The sequence below is a fragment of the Aspergillus udagawae genome, assembly GCF_001078395.1.
Source record: "Aspergillus udagawae IFM 46973 DNA, scaffold_7, whole genome shotgun sequence".
Taxonomy (NCBI): domain Eukaryota; kingdom Fungi; phylum Ascomycota; class Eurotiomycetes; order Eurotiales; family Aspergillaceae; genus Aspergillus; species Aspergillus udagawae.
Genome location: NW_025091270.1, coordinates 1587657 through 1612269, shown reverse-complemented (window position 1 = coordinate 1612269; position 24613 = coordinate 1587657). Strand labels below are relative to the sequence as shown.

The following is a 24613-nucleotide window of genomic DNA, read 5'->3' as shown; positions in this document are numbered from 1 at the left end:
AGTCAGCCGTCAGGCTGAGTTGCTTGGCCGTGCTTTTTCCCTATTTGGGGCAATCCCCAGATACCATCGTCAGCAGACAACTCCCTTACTACATTGTTATCATAATTGCATGGACGTAAATACATACATGAACGTCAAACCAAGTCATCCTCCACCGATACCATCTCCTCCCTCATATTCTCCAGAAACCGATGCATGACCGTCCTTAACTCCTCATACGCGGCCAGAAACTCCCGACTCTGGATCCCATAGCTCTGCTCTTTGACCTCCCACTTAACAACCTCCACCCCCCTCACGTTCTGCCTGATCGGATCCAAGTTCCATCGGAGCAATTCCAGCAGCTCCGCCGGCGTCTTGCTCAAGCTCAACAGCAGCGGCACATCAACCTCAATCTCTACCAACAGCGTCCTTAGCCTGCGCCCAACCGGATCCCCGATCCCCTTGGCCAGCGTCACAAGTCTATCTTGGAATCCAAGGAGGTGTTCCAGCGGTGCCATGGCCTCGGGCCGGAGGAGATGTAAAGGAGTGCGCTGCAGCGCGATGCAGAGTTGCATGGTTGTGACGTAACGGATCGTAGACGGGAGCGGGACATAGGGGGCTAGGATTTTGCCGCAAAAGAGGATATATTTTGCGTCAACGATGACTTCGTAGGCCGCTGCGCTGTACCATTCGCGGATGGCTTCGGTGTGGATTGCATGGTTGGTGCGGAGGAGGGCGGGGCAGCAGGGTTTCCCGTCTCGTCTGAGGGGCGGCTTTTTGTTGCGGATCAGGGAGAAGTTGCGAATGGGGATGTTGGGGATCAAGTAATGGTAGATTTGGAGGCGGACTTCGGGAGGAAGGGAGAGAAAGGGGAACGGAGACATTGACTGTCACATACAGAACTAAGTAGAAGAATTATCCACAGGTGTGAGTGTTGGAACCCGGAATTTGACAGACCGATGCAATGACGAGCCGATCTTGGATTCCTGAGGTTCCAGGCTTTCAGCCAGATGATAAGCGCCGGCGATAAGCTTGTCACCGCGGCATGTGGGGTTGCCTTTGATTGGTCTATGCGGGGTATGTCCGCCTGTCAACCCATGTATTGTATCCCAAGTAGGAAGTATCTAAATAGGTCGCAGCCGGGATCAATTCTAGTTCTTAAAATGCGTGCTTCAATGGAAAAAGAAAAAAAATAAAAGGTTCTCCCAGTCAAGAATATCCCAATTAATATCCCCTGGTGCGTTTATACTCATTGACCAGCGGTTCTCCCCTCTCCAGTCGCCGTATATTCTCCTTGGCAATATCGAAGGACCGGGGAAAATATTCCTTGCCCAGGGCACTGATATGAGGACTGATCCGTACATTCGGCACATCCCATAGCGGATGATCCGCAGGGAGTGGTTCCGGATCGGTGACGTCCAGCGCTGCCCCACTCAACTCACCCGACCGGAGAGACGCGATCAATGCCTCCTGGTCGATAATCTTGCCACGTGCAATGTTGGTCAGATATGGCTTAGGATGTCCGGCGGGTATGTGTGAGGATAAGACGGCGAATTCTTCGGCTCCGAGGAGATTATGTGTCTGCGCCGTTAATGGCACGCAGACTACCAGATGGTCCAATCCGAGCTTCAGGAATGAATGAATTGACGCCTTGTCTGTGCCATGGTGCCACGATACCGGTATTGAGCCGTCCTTGTCGCCGGTGCCGGGGATAATGTATCCGGTATCACGACGGGATTCGGGAGTCAGGCGAGGAGAAGCCGTATACGCGTGGACGGTCATTCCTAGAGCGACAGCGACACGGCCGACTGGATCACTGTCAGCAGCAGTTTTATTCAAGTGGTCAATAACATACTCTGTCGTCCAATACTCCCGTATCCCAGAATGCCCACCTTCTTCCCAACCTGGTCATGAAGCCCCTGCATGTAATCATCCACATCTCCCCAGGCATGCTGCTTTTGATTTTCATACGTCCGAACAAACTCTTTCGACGCGGCGAGCCAGTTCATCACAGTCCATTCGGCAATAGGAGGTCCATGAATCCCCGAGCTGGTGCTGATGGGTATCATGCTGTCTTTGAGAATAGAATGGGTCAAGAGATGGTCGACTCCGGCCGAGAGGGTATGAATCAGCTTGATACTGACCCGATCAGTTCGCTTCGGTAAGACCACCACCCGGGTAGGAATGCTGTCATGTATACTTACTTGGCTGAGTCCTCAATCTTCGGCAGATTGGTAAAAGTCACAATAATGGTAGCCTTGCGCGCGTATTCTAAGGGACGAGTCAGAGCCTCCATTGCCAAAATAATGGGGGTGCATGACGAACCGCTTGGGATCGGAGCCAACCTCTCCAGCTGAATGATGGTAATCTCGGCGTTGGGAAATTTGGCGCGGATATCTTCGACCACCGCTGCGGGTAGGTCATGCATGAAGGCTATGAGCAACTGCTCCTTGACTAAAGCCGCATCACCCATTTTCGCTCTGTTGTCAGGTTTTAAGACCCCAGGACGTTGAAAGAGACTAGGAAAGGGGACAGTCAACTGCCTGTAAATGACCAGGTATGGAAGTATATTCCGGACGCAGTAAGTTCGACCCCGGCGTCTGGCATATATCAAATAGCATCCTAGTCCAGAATCTCCAGATGAGCAATTGTCGCCAGCAATTGCAAATGTCGCGAAGGAGGGGACTAAACCCCATCGACCACTGCAGGAGATTTCCTTATCGGGCCTTATCCAGAAATCCCCACACTTGCATTACTAATCCCGGCAGTTTGCACATTGCCAACCGAGGTTACCCTCGTATTTCCGGGGGCCATTGAGAATTGCTGTGTTCTGAGTATCCTCCAGGTAGGCCTGATTTTTTGCAGAATGTGTGAATTTTTAGATGATGCTGAGTCCAGCAGTTGCCTCTGTCGTCTCCCCTTCATCCTCCTGAGCGTGAGGGTTATTGTGTCGAAGAAGATCCACCGTGCTGACAGATGTCTCGCCAATCGGGTTACACAATCCAACCTCTTTTCTACTAACTAGTTAAAAGAGTGAGCATCGGGCATAGTGAGGATTTGAGACATTCATTTCGATTCCCGGTATTGCGGTCCCGCACTTTGCAGATTGATCTCAGTACCCAACTGCTGGAAATGACGGATCAGTTGGGGTCATGTGCATGCAGCAGATGATCGGTCCACTTTTCTTCCAACTGTGCATGTAGCGGATCAGTAGTTCATCTGGTCATTGATCAAAATCTCTCCGATCTGACGTGCCTCACGACTACTCCGTATCTTCATCAGAGTGGCCAGTTTCCTGTTGCATGAACGTTGACGGTCAACCCCGCCGATGCGAGCCCACTACTAGGGACTCTGCTTCAGCCCGCCATGCTATAGACTTTCTTCGTGTCACTGTCATGAGAGCAGTGACTTTATGAGCCGTATCGTTCCAAGGACTCGACACAAGATGCTCTACGGAGTACAGAGTACTGATAGTAATCTCAGCAGAGATTGGCGGGCAGATTTTCCGATCACACGAGTGACACTGTACAGAGAGTCTAGACCTGACTCATCAACCCTGTGGAAAGTGCCATCTTCTGCAACAACATGTCCATCACACCTTCATCCTTTATCTTCAGTCGTCAATCACCTTTTAACTTCCCGTGTGTCCATCGCCAAGACCCACTAAATGAAGAGTTCGCAGTTTTGTCACTTGTGTCAACATCAGTATTCCAAATCGTTTGCGGTCCCTCACGCAGATCATTCCCTTAGTGATGGGTTTTACTTCAAGTTAGTTACTGTACGGAATAGTCATCAGACAGAGCAAGGAGCACGAGTAAGGAGTCTCAGGGCCTGTCTACGGTTCCTGCTGAGATTGTTTGGTTGTGGTTCTTCAGAGGGCCGCTCCCGCACGCCTGAGCTCCATGCGATCGGCCGGACTCATTGCCCAAAACATGCTGATCTGCAGTTGGCTGTCCAGATGAGGAATAGGCGGAAATGAGTGGCTTGATTATTGGCCAAGTTTTCGAAACTCATTTCACTTCACTGGCACTGTCCTCGATATGATTCGGCGCTCATTTCTGTGGCCGCAGCCGCCAGACCCCAATCTAGCTGAGTCAAGAGCAAGCTTGGACGAACAAACAAGAGGTCAAAAAAAAAATTATTAAAAAAAAAAAAAAAGCAAAGAGACGGAATGGAGTCCTCTTTTCGGAAGCTCGCGGTGCTTGACAGATCCTTAAGTACGAGGGGGGTGTCCCGCAGTCAACAATCTCAATTACACGGACTCTGTACAGCTTGTCTCCTCACCCGTTCTATAGCAGTGCCAAAGAGCCAAGCTGCAAACAACCATGGCCGAACGACCCCGACCGACCCTTCTCAGGCGCGTCCTGACGGCAGTCATCGATCCGGTTGGTCGCGAGGAACAGGGCTACCCTCAATACCCTACAATGCACGGACTCCAGGACCCAGAAAACGAGGGTCTATCCATGGGATCCTCAAATAATCCTCAACTCACCCGCCGCCTGACGGTAGCGACCACCCACGCCAGCACCCTGATCCCCCCGTCAGACAAACTGCTCGTTTTCCGGGCTCTCACCGGCATCGACACCGTCCCGGCCCTCGCAATCCCGCATCATCACCCGCGTAGCGCACCCAACGTTGGCATCTACACGCGCGTCGTGCGCGCCGAGCAAGCCGCCGCACAGCGGTACCACTTTTTCAGCATCCTCATGAACACCTGTCTGGGCATCCAGATCGTGGTCGCCGCCGCGCTGACAGCCCTCGGCGCCGCGCGCGGGCCCCACAATGCCGTCACGGCGTTCGGTGCCATCAACACTATCATGGCGGGTATCCTGACATATCTCAAGGGTTCTGGGCTGCCCGATCGTTTGAAGCACTACCAAAACGAATGGCGAAATATCCGAGAGTACATCGAGCAGCGCGAGCGCGAGTTCTGTCTTCACGGCTGCCAGCTGGATGTTCAGGAGGAGATTCTTTTCATCGAGAGCATGTATGAGGGTGTCAAGCGGGAGATCGAGGCGACCAAGAGTGGGGAGAATCGCTCGGTGGCTGGACCGGGGCAGGTCCGTCGGTCGTTTCTGCCGCAGGCGCGGGCACCTGAACCAGAGCAGCCTGGAAGGCCTGATGCAGGCAGCCCGGTGTCTGTTCCTGAGCCCGTATTGGAGAAGAACCCGCACTATGTGCGGGCTTGATGCTTCACTCGTCTGACTTGAAACCCTATGTGTATGAAGCCATATAAAAGTCTAATCCTAATGAAACTGACATGATCGATATTTTTTTGCCGTAGCACCACCACAATAAAGAAAGAAAGAAAAAATCCACCTAAACCAGTACGGATGAGATGCAATCATGCAACATTGGCAACCTGCTCCACTCCGTCCCACAGCTGCAAAGCTTGGCACAATCATATCTCATCTCCAACTCTCACAACATTTTCCTCTTATCAAAACTATAGATACGCAACCAATTTAAATATAGAATTAGATACACAGCAAAAGAAAAAGAAAATGTCCTTGGAACTCCTCCCCGCAAATCCCAGAGACTCGCCCGCTCTAACCACCGTCTTCCTCTCCGCCTTCAGCAACCCCTTCAACAAGCGCATGTTCCCACGCACCCCAGACGTAACCGCCTACTGGACCGCACAATTCACCTCCTTCATCAACAATCCACACAAGACCGTTCTCAAGGTAGTCGACTCAGCAGATGGCGCCATCGTCGCGTTCGCGGTATGGCAGCTCCCGGTCCAACCCTCCTCCGAGCAGGAGAAACATTCGCATTCAGGCGATGAGCATCCCTATCCCGCCAGTTCCGACAGGGAGCTCTGCGCGGCATTCTTCGCCGGGATGGAGGAGATGAGGGAGAGCATTATGGGTCGTCGGCCTCATTACTGTATTCCCCCGTTTAAGTTTCCCTTTGCGTTAACTGTTCTTTGGAAAGGTGGATGCATGGGCTGATTTGTCTAGATCTGGAGATGTTGGGGACCCGGCCGGAGTACACTGGGCGTGGTATTGCGTCGAGGCTGCTCCGGTGGGGATTGGAGAGGGCTGATGAGGTGGGATTGGAGACGTATCTCTCGGCGTCGCCGGCGGGGAGGCCGCTGTATGAGAAGTATGGGTTTCGAATGGTGGAGGAGAGGGAGGTTGTGGGTGGGTATGTGCAGGGGTATATGCTTCGGGCTGGGAGGGATGTTTGATTCATGCGTTGGGTTACGGATACTGTTGCTTTTGCGCTTTAGAGAGGATGGACATGGTATTGAGCGTTGCATAGATAGTCTGCTGCCCTCCATCATTCTGGCCGATTATTGGAGACTGATTGATCAGCCTTGAGCTGCTGCATTCTGTTTTTATAAAATCTGGAGTCAAAGGACACAGTCACGATCATGGTCTGGGAGTATTCATTTCTAGGTTATGCGCGAGCCGTCTTCGCTATTGCTTCCCTTTGCTATGTGCCTTATCATCCACGAACGTTTTCACTCCTATATAGCGTTTCATGTCTCCTAGACGCCTTGGATTGCCGGTGCTATGGAAATGGCTCGGTAAGTATGGCTCTGACTACATTAGGACATTGATGCAGTCGTTTGAGAGTGCCAATAAAATCGACAGTTCCATGCCATGGTTGTTGCTTGCCCTCTCATCGCTCTTCATGCTCCTCAAGGAGTATGTGAATGGTATACAAATGGTAGAAACAAGTAGATGGCTAGCACAGGGCGATGTTAAGATGAGGAGGAATGCACGCTTGCTTCCAGAGAAAACTGATGACTTGACGAATGTTCATTCTTGGGAGACTAATTTCATACTAAATGTCACAAATATGCTTTTCAGTTGAAGAACTATATTTTAAAGAGAACAGTGATGGAAGAAAGACCCTCGTTGGACTTACAATATTACACCCGAATGCTCAACGTCTTTCGTAGAACTCCATGCCTCACTGGACACCCTCAATCAACGTCTTGATGCCCTCTCCACGCCTCGTCGTCTCCCAGGCCTCCGTCGCCCTCTCAAATGGGAACACTCTGGTAATGAACTGCCTGACAGGAATCCTCCCCTCAACTGCAAACTGCAGCCCCATCCGAAAATCCCCAGGTCCATAACGAAAGCATCCCTTCACCACAATCTCCCTCTCTGCAACTGTGCAAATAGGAAAGCTCACATTCCGCTTCCCAAGACCCGTCTGGATAAACGCCCCCCCAACCCGAAGCACCTCAATCCCCATCTGAATGCAAGGCTCGGCACCCGTAGCCTCGATGACGATATCAAGGCCGGTGACCTCGTCGCTTCTATGCTCCGCTCGGTCATACTCCTCCAGCAAAGCGGCGGCATTCTCCTCCGAAGACCTGGACGAATCAGGCACAAACGTCCCCAAGACCATTCTCTCGCTCGCGAGGAACGACCGCGCAAATTGCAGCTTCACTTGGTTAACATCCACCGTGATGATCGTCCTGGCCCCAAACTCCCTCGCCACGGCCGCACAGAGCAAGCCCACCGTTCCCGCTCCGAACACGACTACCCGATGCCCAGGCCGCACACCCACCTGTCTGACAGAGTGCACCGCCACCGCCAGCGGCTCCATCAGCACCGCCTCGTCTAGCCCTAACGTCCCCGGAGGAATCTTGTAGCAGTAGTCCGCAGGTAAACGGAAGTACTTGGTCAACGTGCCGTGGCAGCTAGGCGGAGCCGCAGCGAACTTCATCCGCGGGCAGAGGTTGTACCGGCCGCTCTTGCAGCAGGAGCACCGATGGCATGGGTAGCCCGGTTCAATGGCGACATGGTCTCCAGGCTGGAGGGTGGAGACGGATGGTCCAACGGCGTGGACGATGCCGGACGCTTCGTGGCCCATGACGATCGGTTGCTCGGGGGATACAAGGCGTTTGACTCCGCCATGGAGCCAGAAATGGACCTTGCACTTGTGGTTAGATTCAGGTTTGTGATGGTCAAGGAAATGGAGGTATGTGACGCACGTCGCTTCCACAGACACCTGTGTATGCGATGCGAATGACCACGTCGGATGGGTCCTCGATCTTCGGGATGGGTCTATCTTCGAATCTCGCGTCAAACGGGCCGTACAGGAAACATGAGGGATTCTGCATCTCAGACAAGGAGACGGAGTTCATCTTGCAAACGGTAGATGGCAAACAGATCTCAGTAAGCTCAGAAGGATTCGGCAAATCGACGAAATGCTAGACGTTGAATGTCATCGGCTCGAGGACAGAGGGGCTATCTAACCCCGCATGAAGGACACCTGTAATACATGACATAGTTGGATGAAGTGTAGCGAATGATATCATTCAAGAGGCTCCTGGAGATACTCCGAGATTTTTTCCACTAGTCTATAGCGGTGGAGGCCGAATGCGACACCAGTGTCCAAGCGGGATGGTTCAGCTCCTAACAGCTGGGCTCAGACAAGCACCGGTTTGATGTCATACAAGCACGATAACGGCTTGCTCTTAAAACCAGACTGGAAAAGGAGTTTTTCTATGAGATGAGACAATAGATAGGCGATGCAACAGGCCACCTCCTCGATGACAGGGGTATCAGTACATAGGAGTCATTGTATCTCAAGTAAGAGCAGCAGATTGTGGTCAGTGCTAATTGACAGAATGAAGCTATAAAACTTTATGCAAACCACTCAGCGCTATTGTTGGATATCACAAAAGAAATATCGGTGATCGCTCGTGCTTGAATCCTGAGCAATGGAAAACAAAAGTCGCAAAGTCGTGACATCGTAAGTTGTAGCTGGAAGGTTGCCAAATCTACGGCTTGGTAGCTAATGCCCGCAACCGCCCTCGTAAAGTCTCCATTTCCGGATCATTCTCTCTTCCTTCTGATTCTTTCTCCTTCAGAGAAATGGATCGATACTCGCCATCCCCTCCAGGAGCCCCGACAGTCACCCAAACAAACTTGCCTCCTCCAACTTGCGCCCGCTCCTGAGTGCCCTCCCAAAGCATCTTGGGAAGGTCTGTGGAAGTCTGATCTTGCGAGGGACTACCTCCCAAGCGCCCATGCTTAACCCAGCTCTTCATGACTTCCCTGATAAAGCCGATCTTCTCCAGGAAGAAGTTAGCTTCTAGAACATCGCGAATGCGCTCATCGACAGCGCTCGTCGTGCTGCCATTTGCAATGCTCAGGAATGCGGTGGCCTCGTCTGAAGCGACGGCTCGAGTATCGAATCCGGACGGGTGCATCTTTCCTTTGGAGCTCAGATACCGGGCCGCAGAAGGGGAGAGATGATAGAAGTCAATCCAGGGTGATGAGGCTCTTGTACGACCAGGAGATATGACGAGTTTTGTGTGGTCGGGGAAATTGAACTATTCCAGAGGATGATTAGGATCGTGTATCAAGTTGCAAAGGTGGCCTAACAAACCTGGAAAGCACCGTCGCCAAACCCCCAGACACCGACATTGCCCAATCTCTGGTAGAACTTGATAAACTGGCCAAGGCCATCTGTTTTATCGTCTTCCGAAACGTCATCGTCGTCATGCCTGCCCAAGGATCCAATCATATACTTGCCGAATTGATCAACCAGCTTCACGCGTTTGATCTTCTCTGCATCGGCGCGCGCGCGTTCAAGACCGGAGTTTGTGCGAACCTTGATTCCAGCACCAGAGGAGCCATCGGAAGAGGGCTTCACCTCGAAAACAGAAGGGTGAATGAGCGCACGGCGGATGCCTGTCAGACCATCTGACGATGTGTTTTCACAGTTCTCATAGAATTCCACCGGCCTGCCGTTACGAGGCACGAGCTGATCAGCCTCGGTGTAGGTAGAGGCTCCATCCTTTTGCTTGCTTAGGCTACGGGCTTTCCGACGGATATGCCTCTCACCATTCCGTAGCAGAACTCCACTGGCCGGCTGGCCATTCTCCGCTTTGAACACGCATCCCACACTACCGTCATCTAGAACATACCCAATGCCGTAACGATTAGTGTAGTCTACCCATTTGATGACGTATGAATGGGGTGTCCTTCTCGAGCTTACGCGCCGGCGACCAGATGTTGGAGGCACCAAGTTAGAAAGCATCAGCCGGAGGTCGGTGTTGACGTCCTCGAGAGATGTCCTTGGCATCATCTCGCAGGGATCGTCCGGATGAAGAAGCGGATACAGTCCTAATGTCGAGCGCTTACTGCTTGACGTAGCGGCTGTCTTGCTACTGGAACGGCTTACGGCGACTTCTGTTCGCAGACGACCTTCTCCGCTTGGCACTTCCTTCGCCTTGACTGCATCATCTAGCTCCTTCCGCTTGGAAGATTGGAGAGCTTCTTCCCTTGCCACTGAGCGTGCGGAACTCTGGCGTAACCTTGTAGGCAGATTGTCCAACGCTGAGGAGACAGATCGCTCTTTGGTGACGGCGGGAGCAGAAAGTGCGTCGTTGCTTGCCGCTCCCAGTCGTCGAGACTGCGACCGTGTTTTACCCACTGTCAACATCCCAGGGTCACTGGTGGATGGCACAATTTTTCTGTCCAAGTCGCGCATTGAACCTGAGTACGAGACTGCCACTCCGCGCCGCGCGCGTATGGGTCTTTCCGCGAGTCCGCCGGTCGACACGATGGGAGCAGCAGTCTCGGGTTCTACTACTGCTGGTGGATCACAGATAGCTGCAATCTTCCTGACCGAGCTTCGAGCACCCATTGCCTGTTGGCGAAGCGTTGCAGCATGACTCTGCGGTTCTTGCCGTCGTTGCTGAGCTGCAGCAAGAGCAGCTTGAGTTCTGGAAAGAGAGGCAGCATTACTGCGCATGGATACGGTACGCTTACCAGATGACCTCGTACTGTCCAATGACGAGTCATCCTTGCCAAGTCCAAGGCCAGGAGTGGGCGTGCTCCAGTCCCCGTCGGGGTCACTAGGGTAGCTGTAGACCATGTCTTCGGGCAGCGGCATAATTGGCTGCAATCCCTTTTCCTCCTCAGATAGACATTCCGAAAACGCAGATTTCGAACAGTTTTTGCCAACAGACCTGCGAGCTGACCCATCTGGTTTACGTCCGACTCCACAGAGACTGTAGAATGCCGCACGGCAGATGAGGTATCGCTGTGTCGGGTCATCGACATGCTCTATGTAGCCTGACAACTTCTCGTCATACTCCAGGCTATGACCAAGCATCATGCGATCACCACGAGGCTCATCCGACCTGAGCCAGATCGGCGTCGAAACCGTGCAAGTTGGGTCCAGTCGTCGAGGAATACATCCATCGTACATATTGAAAAATGGATGTTCCACAATGTCGTCCGGGTCAGGCCGCTCGTTCTCTGAGAGATTGAGACAAGAGCTGACCAAAGATTTGGCCTCGTCGGGGATGTGATTCGCGCACTGAGTCCCACTGGGCCAAACATAACTCAAATTCCTGACTTTCTTGTATATTTCCTCCTGTGTTTTAGATTGAAAAGGTGGATAACCGGTAAGCATCGCAAAGCTTTGAAACTATCAGTTAGTGGGGGGCTCTATCCGTGTCATAACTTCAGCTTTGCTTACCATATTATACCCAACGACCAAATATCAACCTTCTGGGTATGTCCACCCTTACTCTTATCGAGGACCTCTGGAGCAATGTAGTTTGGTGTCCCACACAGCGTCTTCCTCCTTTTCTCATCCTTTTCAGAGATTATCATGGCTGCCAGCCCAAAATCTCCCACTTTGATGTCCATATTTCGATCCAAAAACAAATTTCCCATTTTCAGATCACGATGCGCAACACTCCTCTTGTGTAGGTACTTGACCGCCCCGCAAAGCTGTATCATGAATCGCCGCACTTCGGGCAAGCTCAGGCATTTCCTTTTCCTCACCATGTCCATTACTGAGCCGTTTGGACACAGCTCCAGGACCACGTAGATACACTTGTCAAATGCAAAGGCGCGATGAAATTCGACGATGTGCGGATGCCGCATTTTCGAATGTATTTGAAGTTCGGTTCGAAACTACAGAAAGGTTCTGATTAGAAAAGGATTGAAAAAACCCATGCCCAATGACAGCGGATGCAACTCGAGACATACCTTCTCCTGCATCTTTTTCTGGGCCATCTCAGACCTCACCACCTTCATTGCAAAAACTCTTCCATTCCGCAACAGTGTGCCTTCGTAGCAGATTGCGAAACCTCCTTTCCCAAGAAAAGCGCCAGTAGAATAGCGCTCACCCCCTTCCGCGGGCTCTGCAACCAGCGACGGTGGTGGAGGCGCATGGATTTTCGACGAAGCGGCTTTTTGCGCCGCTGCCGCCGCAGCGGCATTCTTGTCCAGAACTTTTCTTTCCATGCTGACTTTAGGTCTGATCAAGTGATTCGTCGATCGCGGCGACAATGCTTCCATCTTCAATTCCAGTCCTTCGGTCGGATCCCTTGCAGTGCGTGGGCATCAATTTTCGCATTGGAGATCAATCGTGTGACCAGGCAAGGCGGAACAAGGTATTCGTCGAGGTCATAAAAGTATCACTACAATATAGACAATCAACGCAAGACGGGCCGAAAAGGGGTATAATAGATGAGCTGCTTTTGGTATCTACGGTCCAAATCTGTCAGTACGTCTGTCGAGTGGACAGCATGTCTGGAACCGGGTCATCCAATGTCTTGGTGTTCCGTCGTGGAAACAAAGAAGTCGGATTCTGGGTGAGTGCTGACTTACCAAAAAACAAGTGCAAGTAGAAAAATATGATCAACTATAACTCTCTGAAACAATGATATGCATGTAACGCCACAACAATCAAACTGACAGCGCTGATGAAAGGCGGGGGAGGGGAAGCAGGGAGTGGTGATGATGGTATTGAGGCTGCCAACTGCGATAGTGAAGAAGGAATTAACGATTCAAAACGGATTGCTTAATCGGGTAATCGATAAACATTCATCCGACTGCCGTAACAACGTGCATTGCTGATCTAAGCATGTATATCATCCGTAATAATGCAGTTGCAAATGACGCAGAGAGTGAGCTATTCCAGATACGGTCATAGCGCGGGCGGACATGTCGGTACTATCAGTCATCATCATCAACAGCAGCAGTAGCCTGGACGTCCACCTCAATAATACGACCCCTGAGTTGTATTGAGAGCTGTCAGGATGTCTCTCACTTTGAAGCTCTCTTCTCTTGTGATTCGCACTCTATCAAAGCCGATTGCAGTATGCTTTACCCCTTCGGTCCCTCTTCCATTTTTTTGGACGTTTGAAAGACTTACACCTCCAAGAATCAAATCAAAGCCCAGGCTCGCGAACATGAACGCTTCAGACGGATTTGCGTCTCCATGGCGCAAGGCCTGCATCGAATTGACATGCGTCTCCGCCTAGGAAATCTGCGGGATAATGCTGCGGCTCAAAGGCGCGCAGCTGCTGAAGCCGAAGTCCGGAAACACAAGCCCACATCGCCAACGGTAAAGACGGAAGCAGAAGCCAAAGCCGAAGAGGAGGCCATAGCGAAGGCAAAGGCTGCGGCTTCAGAGGCAGCGAAACCGGCTCCCGCTCCGCATATTCGACCGCTGTCCGAATCTAAAGCCATAGAATCGGGCGCGACTTTCATCAGCGAGACCTTCTTATTTCTCGTTGCGGGTGGACTGATCGTGTATGAATCATGGAGATCAAGGAGAAAGGAAACAACCCGGAGAGAAGATGTTGAGGCCAGATTAGTCGAACTGGAGCAGTCTGAGAAGGCCGCCCGGAAGGCCCTGGTCGCCTTGGAAAAGGAAGTCCTACATCTCAAGGCCAAGGCTGGGGAGTCAGTCAAATCGTCGGTTAGAATACTTCCGCGTGAAGTGTGGGAAGTTGAAGAGGAGGAAGAGGCTGAAGAGTTAGCGGAGGTGGACTGGTGGTCGCGGATCACTTCAATCTTCACTTTTGGGCAGAACACTGAACAGAAACCGGCCGAGGTACCCAAGCCCGTCGTACAGTCGAACCCAAGCTCGCCCGCAATTTCATCGGTTCCTGTTCAATTCGACCAGCCACCACCGAAATTGGTCGCTAATGAGGCGCCCTCAGTCAAGAATCATTGATCCGACTGGGTGTGGCTTTGCATATAAGTAACCTCGCCATAATCTTCGCTCATATTCCTTGTTATGAAGTTTCCGGTTTCGGAGTTATTGGATGTCAGCATTAGCATGTCTTGTCTTCAAGATACCCTCTGTATGGTAATAGATGATGGGTTGATAGTTCATCTGGCTGTGGCGGAAACAGGAAGGTTGGATGATAGTCCAGACGTCGCATGACTTGACCACTCTCCTCACTGCTCTCAGAAAACGCATGTTCCTCATTCCTGTACATATACTCTCCAATCCTGGCCGTCAGTTTAAACTATAGATTTGTTCGCTTTTTACAATGCCAGATCCTGCCGTGTCATCTCTTCGAGGGACATTTTCCTCTTCTATAGGGAATCGTCCTGTCTGGAAAGTAATGGGCCAGGTAATTACAGCGTGTATGCCAATGCTCGAAGGTTTGCATCCGAACTTCAGTTCAGCTTTGAATCACTTCTAAATGTGATTGAGCCAGAGTGTGACTTGCAAGAAGCGGATTTCGATTTTGATCTCGGCAATTCACAGAACTTGAAGGTCCTGCTTCTCTCTCATTCTTCTATTCAAGACGACAGGCGAGAGACAATCGATCGACTGAAAATGTTTTCGCGCATGGCTACAGGCTCTCACAGAAAAGCTATTGCTTTCCTCCTTACGGAAGAGCCCTTCAGCAGTGCAAGTGGCAGGTATAGCCTCGAAGGACTCCTGACTCTGCAAGTACTGTACGCCTGCTCATCTCTTTCTAAAGATATTTTTAGATTTGTGTTTAAATTGTAACTCAGGACTGGAATGAACTTCAGCTGATTCGTCCTTTGTCCAACCAGCATGGCTGAGTCCCTGCCAGATCATTTACCCACGATCCCAATTCCCGACTCATCTTGCTTCACGACCTGCGTTCAGGAATATATAGGCAGATTCGCGAATCTACCACCTTTCTCTCGGCCTTTGACGGACACAGTGTCTTTGTTACATCGCATGAGAGCTCCGTCCTCTCTTTCTCTCCCGGAACAGGATGCAAATGTCCTGAGTGATCTATTTCCATCCTTGAAATCCTTGAGCCAGGCCGTCCGCACGCAGAAAGGGAGGTTTGCGCTAGATGAATATTTAGGGAGTCAACTGGCCACGGACATTGCTCAGTTTTGGAAGGAGGATCACGTTTATGAGTAAATGCTTAGACTCTGGCTCTCTACCTGCATATTGTCCGATTTAATGACCGTATAAGCCGACATGAAGTATCCAATGTGTCGGCAATTGCAGAAGCGGTATCTATAGGAATGCTTCAGTTGTAAGAAATATATAACTTATTTGACCAGCTTAAAAAAATCAACACCTTAGCCACAATAATCTGACCAACCCCAGTATTTTCTTGTCATTCCCTGAAAAGATTATCCAGACATTATTGTGACTAGCATTACAGATACCCGATGAGCCCCATTATCCAATCTCATCCAAAGTGAAGGCAGAAGCTCTAACTAACTGCAGCAGTGACGTAGGATGGGGTTGATCACGGAGTTTTTCACTTGACAGCCTGAGGCCAAGAAATTTCGCTAGGCTTCGTAGTACTCGGGTTGTGCTCCAGTTCCTAATTTGGAGACAATGGCATTTTTTAGCGCCAGGGACCACGAATGATTTGCCCCCTAAATGCCCGAGCGGCGAAGGAATCGAACAAAGTTCGAAAAACTTAGCCTGGGATGAGTCGGATATGCGGCCGGTTGACTAAGAGAACTCCGGAGCCTGAGCGAGCTTGCGCGTTTTCGACCTGAGAAAGGGAACCCAACGGTGCCACATGTGTGTCCAGTGTGGCGCAGGCCGCGTTATTATCCAGGAGAGCGTCCTTAGTCCTATCAAGGACCAGTAGGACTAAGACTCCAGTCCAGTCCTCCACAAGGCACCATCGTCATTCTAAGTTCCTACTATCGTTCATCCCCTCCTTCTTCCCCTCCTTTCCGTACATTGACATCCACCATTCTTTCTACCGACTCTGCGCACTGCTTGGATCGAGCGTCCTGTCTTTTGCGTACATTTATCTTATCTCTTCAGCGCTCACTTGCCGCTGCCGTTTGAAACTGATAGGTCAGATATCTTGACGCCTGGGCGCCATATCCGGGGAAGTCGGCAGCAACAATCATGGTATGTCCACGCCTAACCTACACAATCTTGTGTATAACTCAGAAATTGTTTTCTAACCCTGCGATTACTACTAGGGACACTCACGACGTCCTGCTGGCGGAGAGAAGAAGAGTCGAGGCTTCGGTCGGTCCAAGGCGGCTGCTGATGTGGGCGATGGGCGACAAGCGGGAGGCAAGCCTCAGGTGAAGAAGGCCACTTTTGAGAGCACAAAGAAGAAGGAATTCGGTGTTTCAGATCTTACGTTGTTGAGCAAAATCTCGAACGAGGCCATCAATGACAACCTGAAGCTGCGGTTTGAACATGACGAGATCTATGTAAGCATCATCCGCCGAATGGGGACCTCGAAATTCTTGCGCTACTGAGGATGTGTGCTGATCTGGATTCTTCGGATGATAGACATATATCGGCCATGTGTTGGTGTCCGTCAACCCTTTCCGAGACCGTGAGTTTACACCGAGCCATGTGCGATGTTCAAGGTCGCGTCGCTGACATCGTTGCTCCGCAGTGGGTATCTACACCGACAATGTTCTCCAGTCTTATCGAGGCAAAAATCGACTCGAAGTGCCTCCCCACGTCTTCGCGGTCGCAGAATCGGCCTACTACAACATGAAGTCCTACAAGGATAACCAGTGCGTGATTATCTCAGGAGAGTCGGGTGCAGGAAAAACGGAAGCTGCGAAGCGGATTATGCAGTACATCGCCAGTGTATCCGGAGGCACTGACTCGTCCATCCAGCACACCAAGGAAATGGTGCTAGCTACCAATCCGTTGCTCGAGTCGTTCGGTAATGCAAAGACACTGCGCAACAACAACTCCTCACGGTTTGGGAAGTATCTCGAACTGGAGTTCAACACAAACGGTGAACCCGTGGGGGCCAATATCACCAACTACCTGCTCGAAAAATCCAGAGTAGTAGGACAAATCACAAACGAGCGAAACTTTCACATTTTCTACCAATTCACCAAGGCGGCGCCACAGAAGTATAGAGGTGAGTTGAGATTTCAGATCTCTTCAGTGTTTCTCCTGTTGACAGACAGATAGATCTGTTCGGCATTCAGCAACCGCAGTCATACCTCTACACCAGCCGATCGAAATGTTATGACGTCCCTGGCGTTGACGATTCTGCTGAGTTCCGCGATACCTTAAATGCAATGAGCGTGATTGGCATGGCGGAGAGTGAGCAAGATGATGTCTTCCGTATGCTGTCTGCGATCTTGTGGATCGGCAACGTTCAATTTGCAGAAGACGATTCTGGAAACGCTGTTATTACGGATCAGTCAGTGGTTGACTATGTCGCATACCTTCTGGAGGTCGATGCTGCTCAGGTGAACAAGGCATTTACCATTCGGGTGATGGAAACTGCTCGTGGAGGTCGCAGAGGGTCAGTCTATGAGGTTCCACTCAATACTGTCCAAGCTCTTGCCGTCCGTGACGCATTGGCCAAAGCAATCTACTTCAACCTGTTCGATTGGATTGTGCAGCGTGTCAACGCCTCCTTGACTGCCAGAGGAGAGATTGCGAACTCAATTGGTATTCTGGATATTTATGGGTTTGAGATCTTCGAGAAGAACTCCTTCGAGCAACTCTGTATCAACTATGTCAACGAGAAGTTGCAGCAAATCTTCATCCAATTGACCCTAAAGGCTGAGCAGGATGAATATGCTCGTGAGCAGATTCAGTGGACCCCCATCAAATACTTTGACAACAAGGTCGTGTGCTCGTTGATCGAAGACAAACGTCCACCTGGTGTATTCGCTGCCCTAAACGATGCCTGTGCAACCGCGCACGCCGATTCCAGCGCTGCGGATAACACGTTCGTCGGAAGACTCAACTTCTTGTCTCAAAATCCCAACTTTGAGAACCGCCAGGGTCAGTTCATTGTCAAGCATTACGCCGGTGATGTCAGCTACGCTGTCGCTGGAATGACAGACAAGAACAAGGACCAGTTGCTGAAAGATCTTCTGAACCTTGTCGGAACAAGCGGCAACCAATTCGTCCATTCCCTCTTCCCCGAGCAAGTCAATCAGGATGACAAGAGACGCCCACCCACCGCCAGCGACAAGATCAAGGCCTCGGCTAACGACCTGGTGGCAACCTTGATGAAGGCCCAGCCCTCGTATATTCGGACGATCAAGCCGAACGATAACAAGGCGCCTAAGGAGTACAACGTCGGAAACGTTCTGCATCAGATTAAATACCTTGGTTTGCAAGAGAACGTTCGAATCAGACGTGCTGGTTTTGCCTACCGTCAAACATTCGACAAGTTTGTGGAGCGTTTCTACCTTTTGTCGCCGAAGACGTCTTACGCAGGTGATTACACATGGACAGGGGACGCTGAATCTGGCGCTCGTCAGATTCTGAAGGATACCAGCATACCCGCCGAAGAGTACCAGATGGGAATTACAAAGGTGTTTGTCAAGACTCCAGAGACGTTGTTTGCTTTGGAAGCCATGCGTGACCGTTACTGGCACAACATGGCCATCCGAATCCAGCGTGCGTGGCGAAACTATCTTCGCTATCGTACGGAGTGTGCTATTCGCATTCAGCGGTTCTGGCGTCGCACCACTGGTGGTCTCGAGTTCATTAAGCTGCGCGATCAGGGACATCAGCTTCTCAACGGGCGTAAGGAGCGTCGTCGGATGAGTCTGCTCGGTTCACGCAGATTTCTTGGTGATTATGTCGGGGTGGGCAACAAAGGAGGACCCGGCGAGATGATCCGTAATGGTGCAGCCATCAGCGGTGAGTACTTGGGAACGCTGAAATACAGCTTGATGACTGGCTGACTTTCTTTCTACAGGATCAGAGGATATTCTCTTTTCATGCCGCGGCGAGGTTCTGGTCTCCAAGTTTGGTCGGTCCAGCAAGCCTGCTCCTCGTATACTAGTCTTGGTACGCTGATTGTTCGACTTTCTCTTGTGCTTGGTGCTAACTCTTCTCTATCAGACCAACCGCCACGTATACATCATAGCGCAAAACCTGGTCAACAACCAGTTGGCCATCTCGTCAGAAAGGACCATTCCAATCGGCGCCATCAAGGCTATCAGTGCCTCGAACTTGAAAGATGACTGGTTTTCAATAGTGGTTGGCAGCCCACAAGAGCCTGATCCTCTTCTCAACTGCGTGTTCAAGACGGAATTTTTCACCCACCTGAACAACACTCTGCGCGGACAATTGAACTTGAAGATCGCGGACCAGTAAGTGTCACTGTTGGAGTTTGGCCTTGCCCCAGCTAACTAGGTTCAGCATCGAGTACAATAAGAAGCCGGGCAAATTGGCCACCGTCAAGGTCGTCAAGGATCCTGCTGTTGCCCGAGACGACAGCTACAAGAGTGGTTCTATTCACACTGGTCCCGGAGAGCCTGCCAACTCGGTATCCAAGCCAACACCGAGGCCCAAGCAAGTTAGTGCGCGTCCCGTCACGAACGGAAAGCTACTTCGTCCTGGTGGCCCAGGAGGGCGGCCTTCCAAGCTGGCGGCCAGACCCACTCCCGCAGCTCAACCCCTGCCCCGTGCCACTCCGCAGCCAGCCGCACCTCAGCCAGCTGCTAGGGCCGTTCCTCAGCCTGTTGCTGCCGTCGCTGCTTCTCACGCGCGCACCGGTTCAACAGCTTCAGTGAGGGCTCCACCTCCTCCGCCACCCGCGGCTGCACCCGCTCCGAAAAAGCCGACCGCAAAGGTTTTGTATGACTTCAATAGTCAGCAAGCCAACGAGCTGTCAATCAAGGCTGGTGAGATTGTGCAGATTGTTTCCAAGGAAGGAAATGGTAAGCATGGAAGTCCTTTTACGTCCTAACGGTCTACTAACGAGTGATAGGTTGGTGGCTGTGCATGAACATGACGACTTCGGCGCAAGGCTGGACACCGGAAGCATATCTCGAAGAGCAAGTCGCTCCGACACCGAAACCTGCTCCCCCTCCGCCGCCACCGACAGCTCCGAGGTCGACCCCAGCACCGGCGACCAACGGTGCGGCTGCGGCGGCCAAGACCAAGCCAGCACCTCCCGCACCCCCAGCGAAGCGGCCGAACATGGCGGCACGCAAGGCCGTGCCCGCACCGCCACCGGCTCCTCGCGACAGCGCTGTAAGCATGAATTCTCACGACTCCTCTGGGGGTAGCGGTCGTGGGACACCCAATAGTATGTCCAACGCAAGCTTAGCTGGTGGACTTGCAGAGGCATTGAGGGCGCGACAACATGCAATGCAAGGAAAGCAGGACGACGATGACGACTGGTGATTGTCTCTTTGCTTTCCGTTCCCTTTCCTTTATCCCGCACATTGACTCTTGCACCCCATATATTCTTTCCTCCTGCAGTTTTCCTTCACTCTACTTCTCCTCGCTCGGCCTTCATTAGATTGTTCCATTGTCGCACGTTGATTTCCGCAAGTTGATTCTTTTCGGGTCTGGCTTTTTGATACCAAAAGAGCGAGCCTAGATTGTTTGGCGCTTGCATACTCTGATATTGACTGATGCCGGAGGCATGGATTGACTGTAGGTATTTTCCTACGAACCAACATAGAGCGTCGTATATAGCAATTGAATAAGTTGGGAGTAGTACAGTACCGCAAAATGCGTTCGATATTCATAAACATGTCATGGTTATCACGACCATCAAGGCCACGAGCATCATATCAACAGCTTAAACCGTGGAGTAGCCTACAGAAACTTGCTAGCCAGCTGCAACAGACCACCACCAGGGCCACCGGTGCCAGCCATACCACCACCTCCACTCTTCATGTACATCTTGAGCGCCATTTCCGCCGCCGCATTGATAGCAGACTGCTTATCGCCATTCTACAACAGTCAGCACATACAAAAGCCAAGGCAGAAACGAAGGAGCAAACTTACCACCTGCCCACTGGCCTCCTTCTCCTCAAACATCTTCTTCGCCTGCGCCATCGCCAGCCCAATAAACGCATTCTTGTCCATCCCGCTCTTCTCCCCCTCCGAGGAAGTCGTGAACATCTTGAGCGCTTGCAACGCCGCCCCCGCACCGAGGGAGTTTGAGTCGTGTCTCCGCTCGCCTTCGCCGCCGCCGTTGCCGCCGTAGAGCGACTGGTGCGCGTGGATCATTTCCTGCTCATTGATGTCGTTGTCGTTGGAGAGGCGGTGCTTGTTCTCGTTTAGGAAAGACAGGGCGGAGGTGAAGAGGGAGGTGTCGGACGTGTTGGCGTGGGATTCGGCGTAGCGGACGGCGGGGTTGAACTCGTCGTTGTCGTCGTATCTGTTGTCCTGTCTGTTGTTGTTGTTGTTGTTGTTGTTGTTGCTGTTGCCGTGGCCGGAGAGGGCGTCTTGGATCATGTTTGAGAAGGACATTTTGGTTGGTTGGGTTCTTTTTCGGTTGTATGGAATGAGGGACGGTTGGATATGGTAGGTGTGGGAGATGGATGTGGATGGAGCTTTATATACTACAAACAACAATGGGGATCTGTTTGTACTCTGTAATGAACTAGCTGAGGGGTCGCTGCCAGCTACGTATGAGGGGTGGAACAGATCTGGCGGGGCAGTGGGACACCGACTCAGCCACAGACTAGTATCGTGACTATCATTTCACTCAGCGCTCCTCAGAAGCAATATTCGACTATTGAACTCTATAACAAAGAGAAAAGAGATAAATGAATGGATTGTGGTATCATAGTCGCTGTAAACATCAAAGCAGATAACCTCCCAAGACCCACCAGGCTCAGCCACAGCCCCAGAGCAGCAAAGCCACTAGAACAGAGTAAATGATGAAGATTCCCTAACGCCACAGCACCAGCCATATGCAGACTCCTACAGCAGTAATGTCTCGTGTTCTTCATCGCTCAGATTCCACCAGAACCTCATCTGTCGCTCCCGCTCGCTGAGCACACACCGCTCGTCCTCGTCGAGGTCCGCCTCACGTATCCACTCGTTGGGAAGCCCCCGTGGTCCGTACGGCTGGCCCCATTGCCGGCGGTCAAACTCCATGAACCCGCCAAAGTGCTCGTCTGTGTTCGCCACCCAGATCGTGCTGCCGTCCGGTGAAAAGTCCGCTCCGCCGATCTCTCCAAAGAAATCATGGACCTGCCGAGTCTGGTACGTCTGCGCATTGACGATGGCAATCCGGTCCGCCGGTTCGGCCAGTAGCAGCGTTCGGGGGCCTCCACCGACCGGGGAGAATCGGACAGAGCGATACCCTGCTACGTCTGACTCGATCGTTTGTAAGATTCGCCAGGTGCGGGCGTCCCAGATGATCACAGTCTTGTCTTGGTTGCTTGTAGCGATGTGTCGCATGTCCGGCGACCATGCGCACGCGAAGCCGAAATCGCGATGACCACGGAGCGGCTGCACCGGTCGCCCTGTGTCTGCTTCCACCACCCAAGCGTCCGGGGAATCCCCAATGACCACACGCAATCGCCCATCGGGGGACGTGGCGGTGCAATTGATTGCTCGCGACAGCTCGTGATCCGCAATAAAAGTGTTGGTCTCACAATCCAGCACGCGAAGGTGCTGGTCATTCGACGCAAATATCGCCATCGGAGCATGACTTGTCCGGCTCGGGACGATATCAATGTGGTTGGTGATGCCATTGGCATTGGTCGTCACATACCCCTCCACATTTGCGCCCTCCTTGCCCGCCGGTCGCAGGGCATATTCCCCGGTAAACCCACCGGCGATGCAGACATTGTGCGCAGATTTCATGGTCGAAATTTTGACAGGGCCGCGGAATCCAGAATTAATTGGCGGTTTGGACAGGTCAATCAAGCAACTCAGGTCCTCATGCGCCGGAACCCACGAGTAGACCTTCGACTCGTGTGAGAAATGGACCGTGTTGTATGCCGGGACAGACATCAAATTCCGCAGCTGGAAGTGTTCGATAGAGGCACGATGTTTAGTGTGCATCGATTTCTCTCGAAAATAGAACTCTTCTTGCGGAAGTTTGCCGTCCGTCTGATGATGCGGATAGTCCACGTTGTGATACGACGTATACCAGAGGTCTCGTAGTTCACGTGCATCCGACCGCTTTACGCGTAGGGCTTCCCACCAAGGGATCTGTTGAATATCGTAGAAGTCTCTGTTGTAGTTGTTCGGCCGGATAATCTTCTCCGGCGGCGTCCATCCGAGAATCCTGGACAATGGGTACGGCGGTAGCAACCTGGATATCAGCGGAAGACTAGGTGTTGAGCGCGTGGTCGATTCCAGGAGCCACTGGTTGATAAACTGATCGATATTGAGATTCCGTTCGTGAGCTACATCCGACGAAACGATTAGCCAAGCTGTCTACCGAAAACAGATTGATGAATACTCACTCGTGCCGTGGATTACAGATGCAGGAAGGTGGGCGTCTATTCCTGGGACCCCTCCTATCGCGTCACCTTCTGGAAAATTGTTGTGATCGCCGTGATTACCGACAGGGGCTGCTTCCATCACCATTGGAAGCGGATCATAGTCGAACGCTCGGTAGAAATCGTTAAAGTCGACATCGGCGAGTTGCGCGGTAGCTTCGCGCGTCCGCGGACGGTCCATGTGCTCTTGGTAATAGTCATCGTCATGATCCAGATAAAACTTTTGCGTATCGTCGGGATCCTCCTCATGGTCGGAGACGCTAAACCCATCTCGCGGCATTGGTGACTCGTAATCCATAATCAAATCGCCCACATCGTCCTCGTCGCTTTCTTCGGGAATGGCAGAAAAATGGTGTCCCAGGGTTGGATCGTTCGCCAGGATACTGTCCATGGCCATTCTGCCACTGGTCATGTACGGTCCGATAGGCACTCCACCTTGATGACCAAGAACATCAGTTGTTTCTGAATCAGACATATACAGATCCGCTGGTGGGGACGACGAGCGGCCGACTGATGCAGCTCGGACGTGCCTCCCCTCTCCCCGAAGATACTCTTCCCGCCCGATGACGGCGTTAACGACTTCCGAGACGGCGAGAGCATTCGAGTCGTCGTCGAAAGCGTTCGGGTATTGAGATACGGCGGTGAAGGCGGAGATACCCGCATCGCTCGAGCCCACGTCATTTCCTTGAGTGAAGCCGACATCCTGAGATTCCGAGAGTGTTGCTACTATCGGAAACTCGTCAACATCCGTGCGCAGAGCAGCATGCTCATCGCCTTCCCTGGACATCTCGTCAGAGTCCTGGTCATCATAAGAGGAGGCCTGTCCGAACGACATATCCACAGGTCGCAGTCGTGATGGCCCAGGTGCATCACATGACGAGGGGTGAGATGTCCGATTACGATAACTGGGATGCGCAGGATTATCGTAAGGCGACGTGAACAACGATGACGGCGATGACGATGATGATGATGGTGATGTAAATGCAAAGTCACTTGGACCGGGCATCCCTTGGTTGTACAAGTCGCTTCTTGCCGAGACGCAGGCTTGCGCAAGCCACAGAGGGATGATCTAGCCAGGTCCAAGCCGATAAAGCCGAGAAATCGCAGGAAGTATTATTCCAAATTGAGACTGATAGGCACCAGACCGCACCAAGCGTCGTACAGGCGTGGAGAGATAACCGACCACGTTGTTCCTTGTCGGGGATCAGGGATTATGGCGTCTCTGCTCT

General features: G+C 51.9%; 10 protein-coding genes across 10 annotated transcripts; 4 read left to right on the top strand and 6 right to left on the bottom strand.

Moving 5' to 3' along the window:
* Positions 1 to 134: 134 nt before the first annotated feature.
* Aud_009223 (uncharacterized protein) lies at positions 135 to 863 on the bottom strand (the record flags this gene model as incomplete). The annotated part of the gene is made up of 1 exon (XM_043294083.1): positions 135 to 863. The coding sequence occupies one exon, from the start codon at positions 861 to 863 to the stop codon at positions 135 to 137; it is 729 nt and encodes a 242-aa protein (XP_043150018.1).
* Positions 864 to 1203: 340 nt separating this feature from the next.
* Aud_009222 (D-isomer specific 2-hydroxyacid dehydrogenase family protein) lies at positions 1204 to 2452 on the bottom strand (the record flags this gene model as incomplete). The annotated part of the gene is made up of 4 exons (XM_043294082.1): positions 1204 to 1787; positions 1835 to 2118; positions 2184 to 2250; positions 2305 to 2452. 4 exons carry the CDS (start codon positions 2450 to 2452, stop codon positions 1204 to 1206), a joined length of 1083 nt encoding a protein of 360 aa, XP_043150017.1.
* Positions 2453 to 4304: 1852 nt separating this feature from the next.
* Aud_009221 (uncharacterized protein) lies at positions 4305 to 5168 on the top strand (the record flags this gene model as incomplete). Its single annotated transcript, XM_043294081.1, has 1 exon — positions 4305 to 5168. The coding sequence occupies one exon, from the start codon at positions 4305 to 4307 to the stop codon at positions 5166 to 5168; it is 864 nt and encodes a 287-aa protein (XP_043150016.1).
* Positions 5169 to 5483: 315 nt separating this feature from the next.
* On the top strand, positions 5484 to 6169 carry Aud_009220 (GNAT family N-acetyltransferase; the record flags this gene model as incomplete). Its single annotated transcript, XM_043294080.1, has 2 exons — positions 5484 to 5865; positions 5940 to 6169. The coding sequence occupies 2 exons, from the start codon at positions 5484 to 5486 to the stop codon at positions 6167 to 6169; spliced, it is 612 nt and encodes a 203-aa protein (XP_043150015.1).
* A 731-nt stretch (positions 6170 to 6900) lies between these two features.
* On the bottom strand, positions 6901 to 8086 carry Aud_009219 (NAD(P)-dependent alcohol dehydrogenase; the record flags this gene model as incomplete). Its single annotated transcript, XM_043294079.1, has 2 exons — positions 6901 to 7872; positions 7934 to 8086. The coding sequence occupies 2 exons, from the start codon at positions 8084 to 8086 to the stop codon at positions 6901 to 6903; spliced, it is 1125 nt and encodes a 374-aa protein (XP_043150014.1).
* Positions 8087 to 8725: 639 nt separating this feature from the next.
* On the bottom strand, positions 8726 to 12215 carry Aud_009218 (CDC5/polo family serine/threonine-protein kinase; the record flags this gene model as incomplete). Its single annotated transcript, XM_043294078.1, has 4 exons — positions 8726 to 9280; positions 9337 to 11380; positions 11440 to 11882; positions 11958 to 12215. The coding sequence occupies 4 exons, from the start codon at positions 12213 to 12215 to the stop codon at positions 8726 to 8728; spliced, it is 3300 nt and encodes a 1099-aa protein (XP_043150013.1).
* A 797-nt stretch (positions 12216 to 13012) lies between these two features.
* Aud_009217 (OPA3 family protein) lies at positions 13013 to 13935 on the top strand (the record flags this gene model as incomplete). Its single annotated transcript, XM_043294077.1, has 2 exons — positions 13013 to 13072; positions 13138 to 13935. 2 exons carry the CDS (start codon positions 13013 to 13015, stop codon positions 13933 to 13935), a joined length of 858 nt encoding a protein of 285 aa, XP_043150012.1.
* A 2142-nt stretch (positions 13936 to 16077) lies between these two features.
* Positions 16078 to 20313, top strand: Aud_009216 (class I myosin myoA; the record flags this gene model as incomplete). The annotated part of the gene is made up of 9 exons (XM_043294076.1): positions 16078 to 16080; positions 16155 to 16394; positions 16477 to 16522; positions 16586 to 17068; positions 17122 to 18819; positions 18878 to 18969; positions 19024 to 19274; positions 19324 to 19844; positions 19895 to 20313. The coding sequence occupies 9 exons, from the start codon at positions 16078 to 16080 to the stop codon at positions 20311 to 20313; spliced, it is 3753 nt and encodes a 1250-aa protein (XP_043150011.1).
* A 420-nt stretch (positions 20314 to 20733) lies between these two features.
* On the bottom strand, positions 20734 to 21393 carry Aud_009215 (uncharacterized protein; the record flags this gene model as incomplete). The annotated part of the gene is made up of 2 exons (XM_043294075.1): positions 20734 to 20871; positions 20926 to 21393. The coding sequence occupies 2 exons, from the start codon at positions 21391 to 21393 to the stop codon at positions 20734 to 20736; spliced, it is 606 nt and encodes a 201-aa protein (XP_043150010.1).
* Positions 21394 to 21849: 456 nt separating this feature from the next.
* Aud_009214 (WD40 repeat domain-containing protein) lies at positions 21850 to 24219 on the bottom strand (the record flags this gene model as incomplete). The annotated part of the gene is made up of 2 exons (XM_043294074.1): positions 21850 to 23288; positions 23349 to 24219. 2 exons carry the CDS (start codon positions 24217 to 24219, stop codon positions 21850 to 21852), a joined length of 2310 nt encoding a protein of 769 aa, XP_043150009.1.
* Positions 24220 to 24613: the final 394 nt, after the last annotated feature.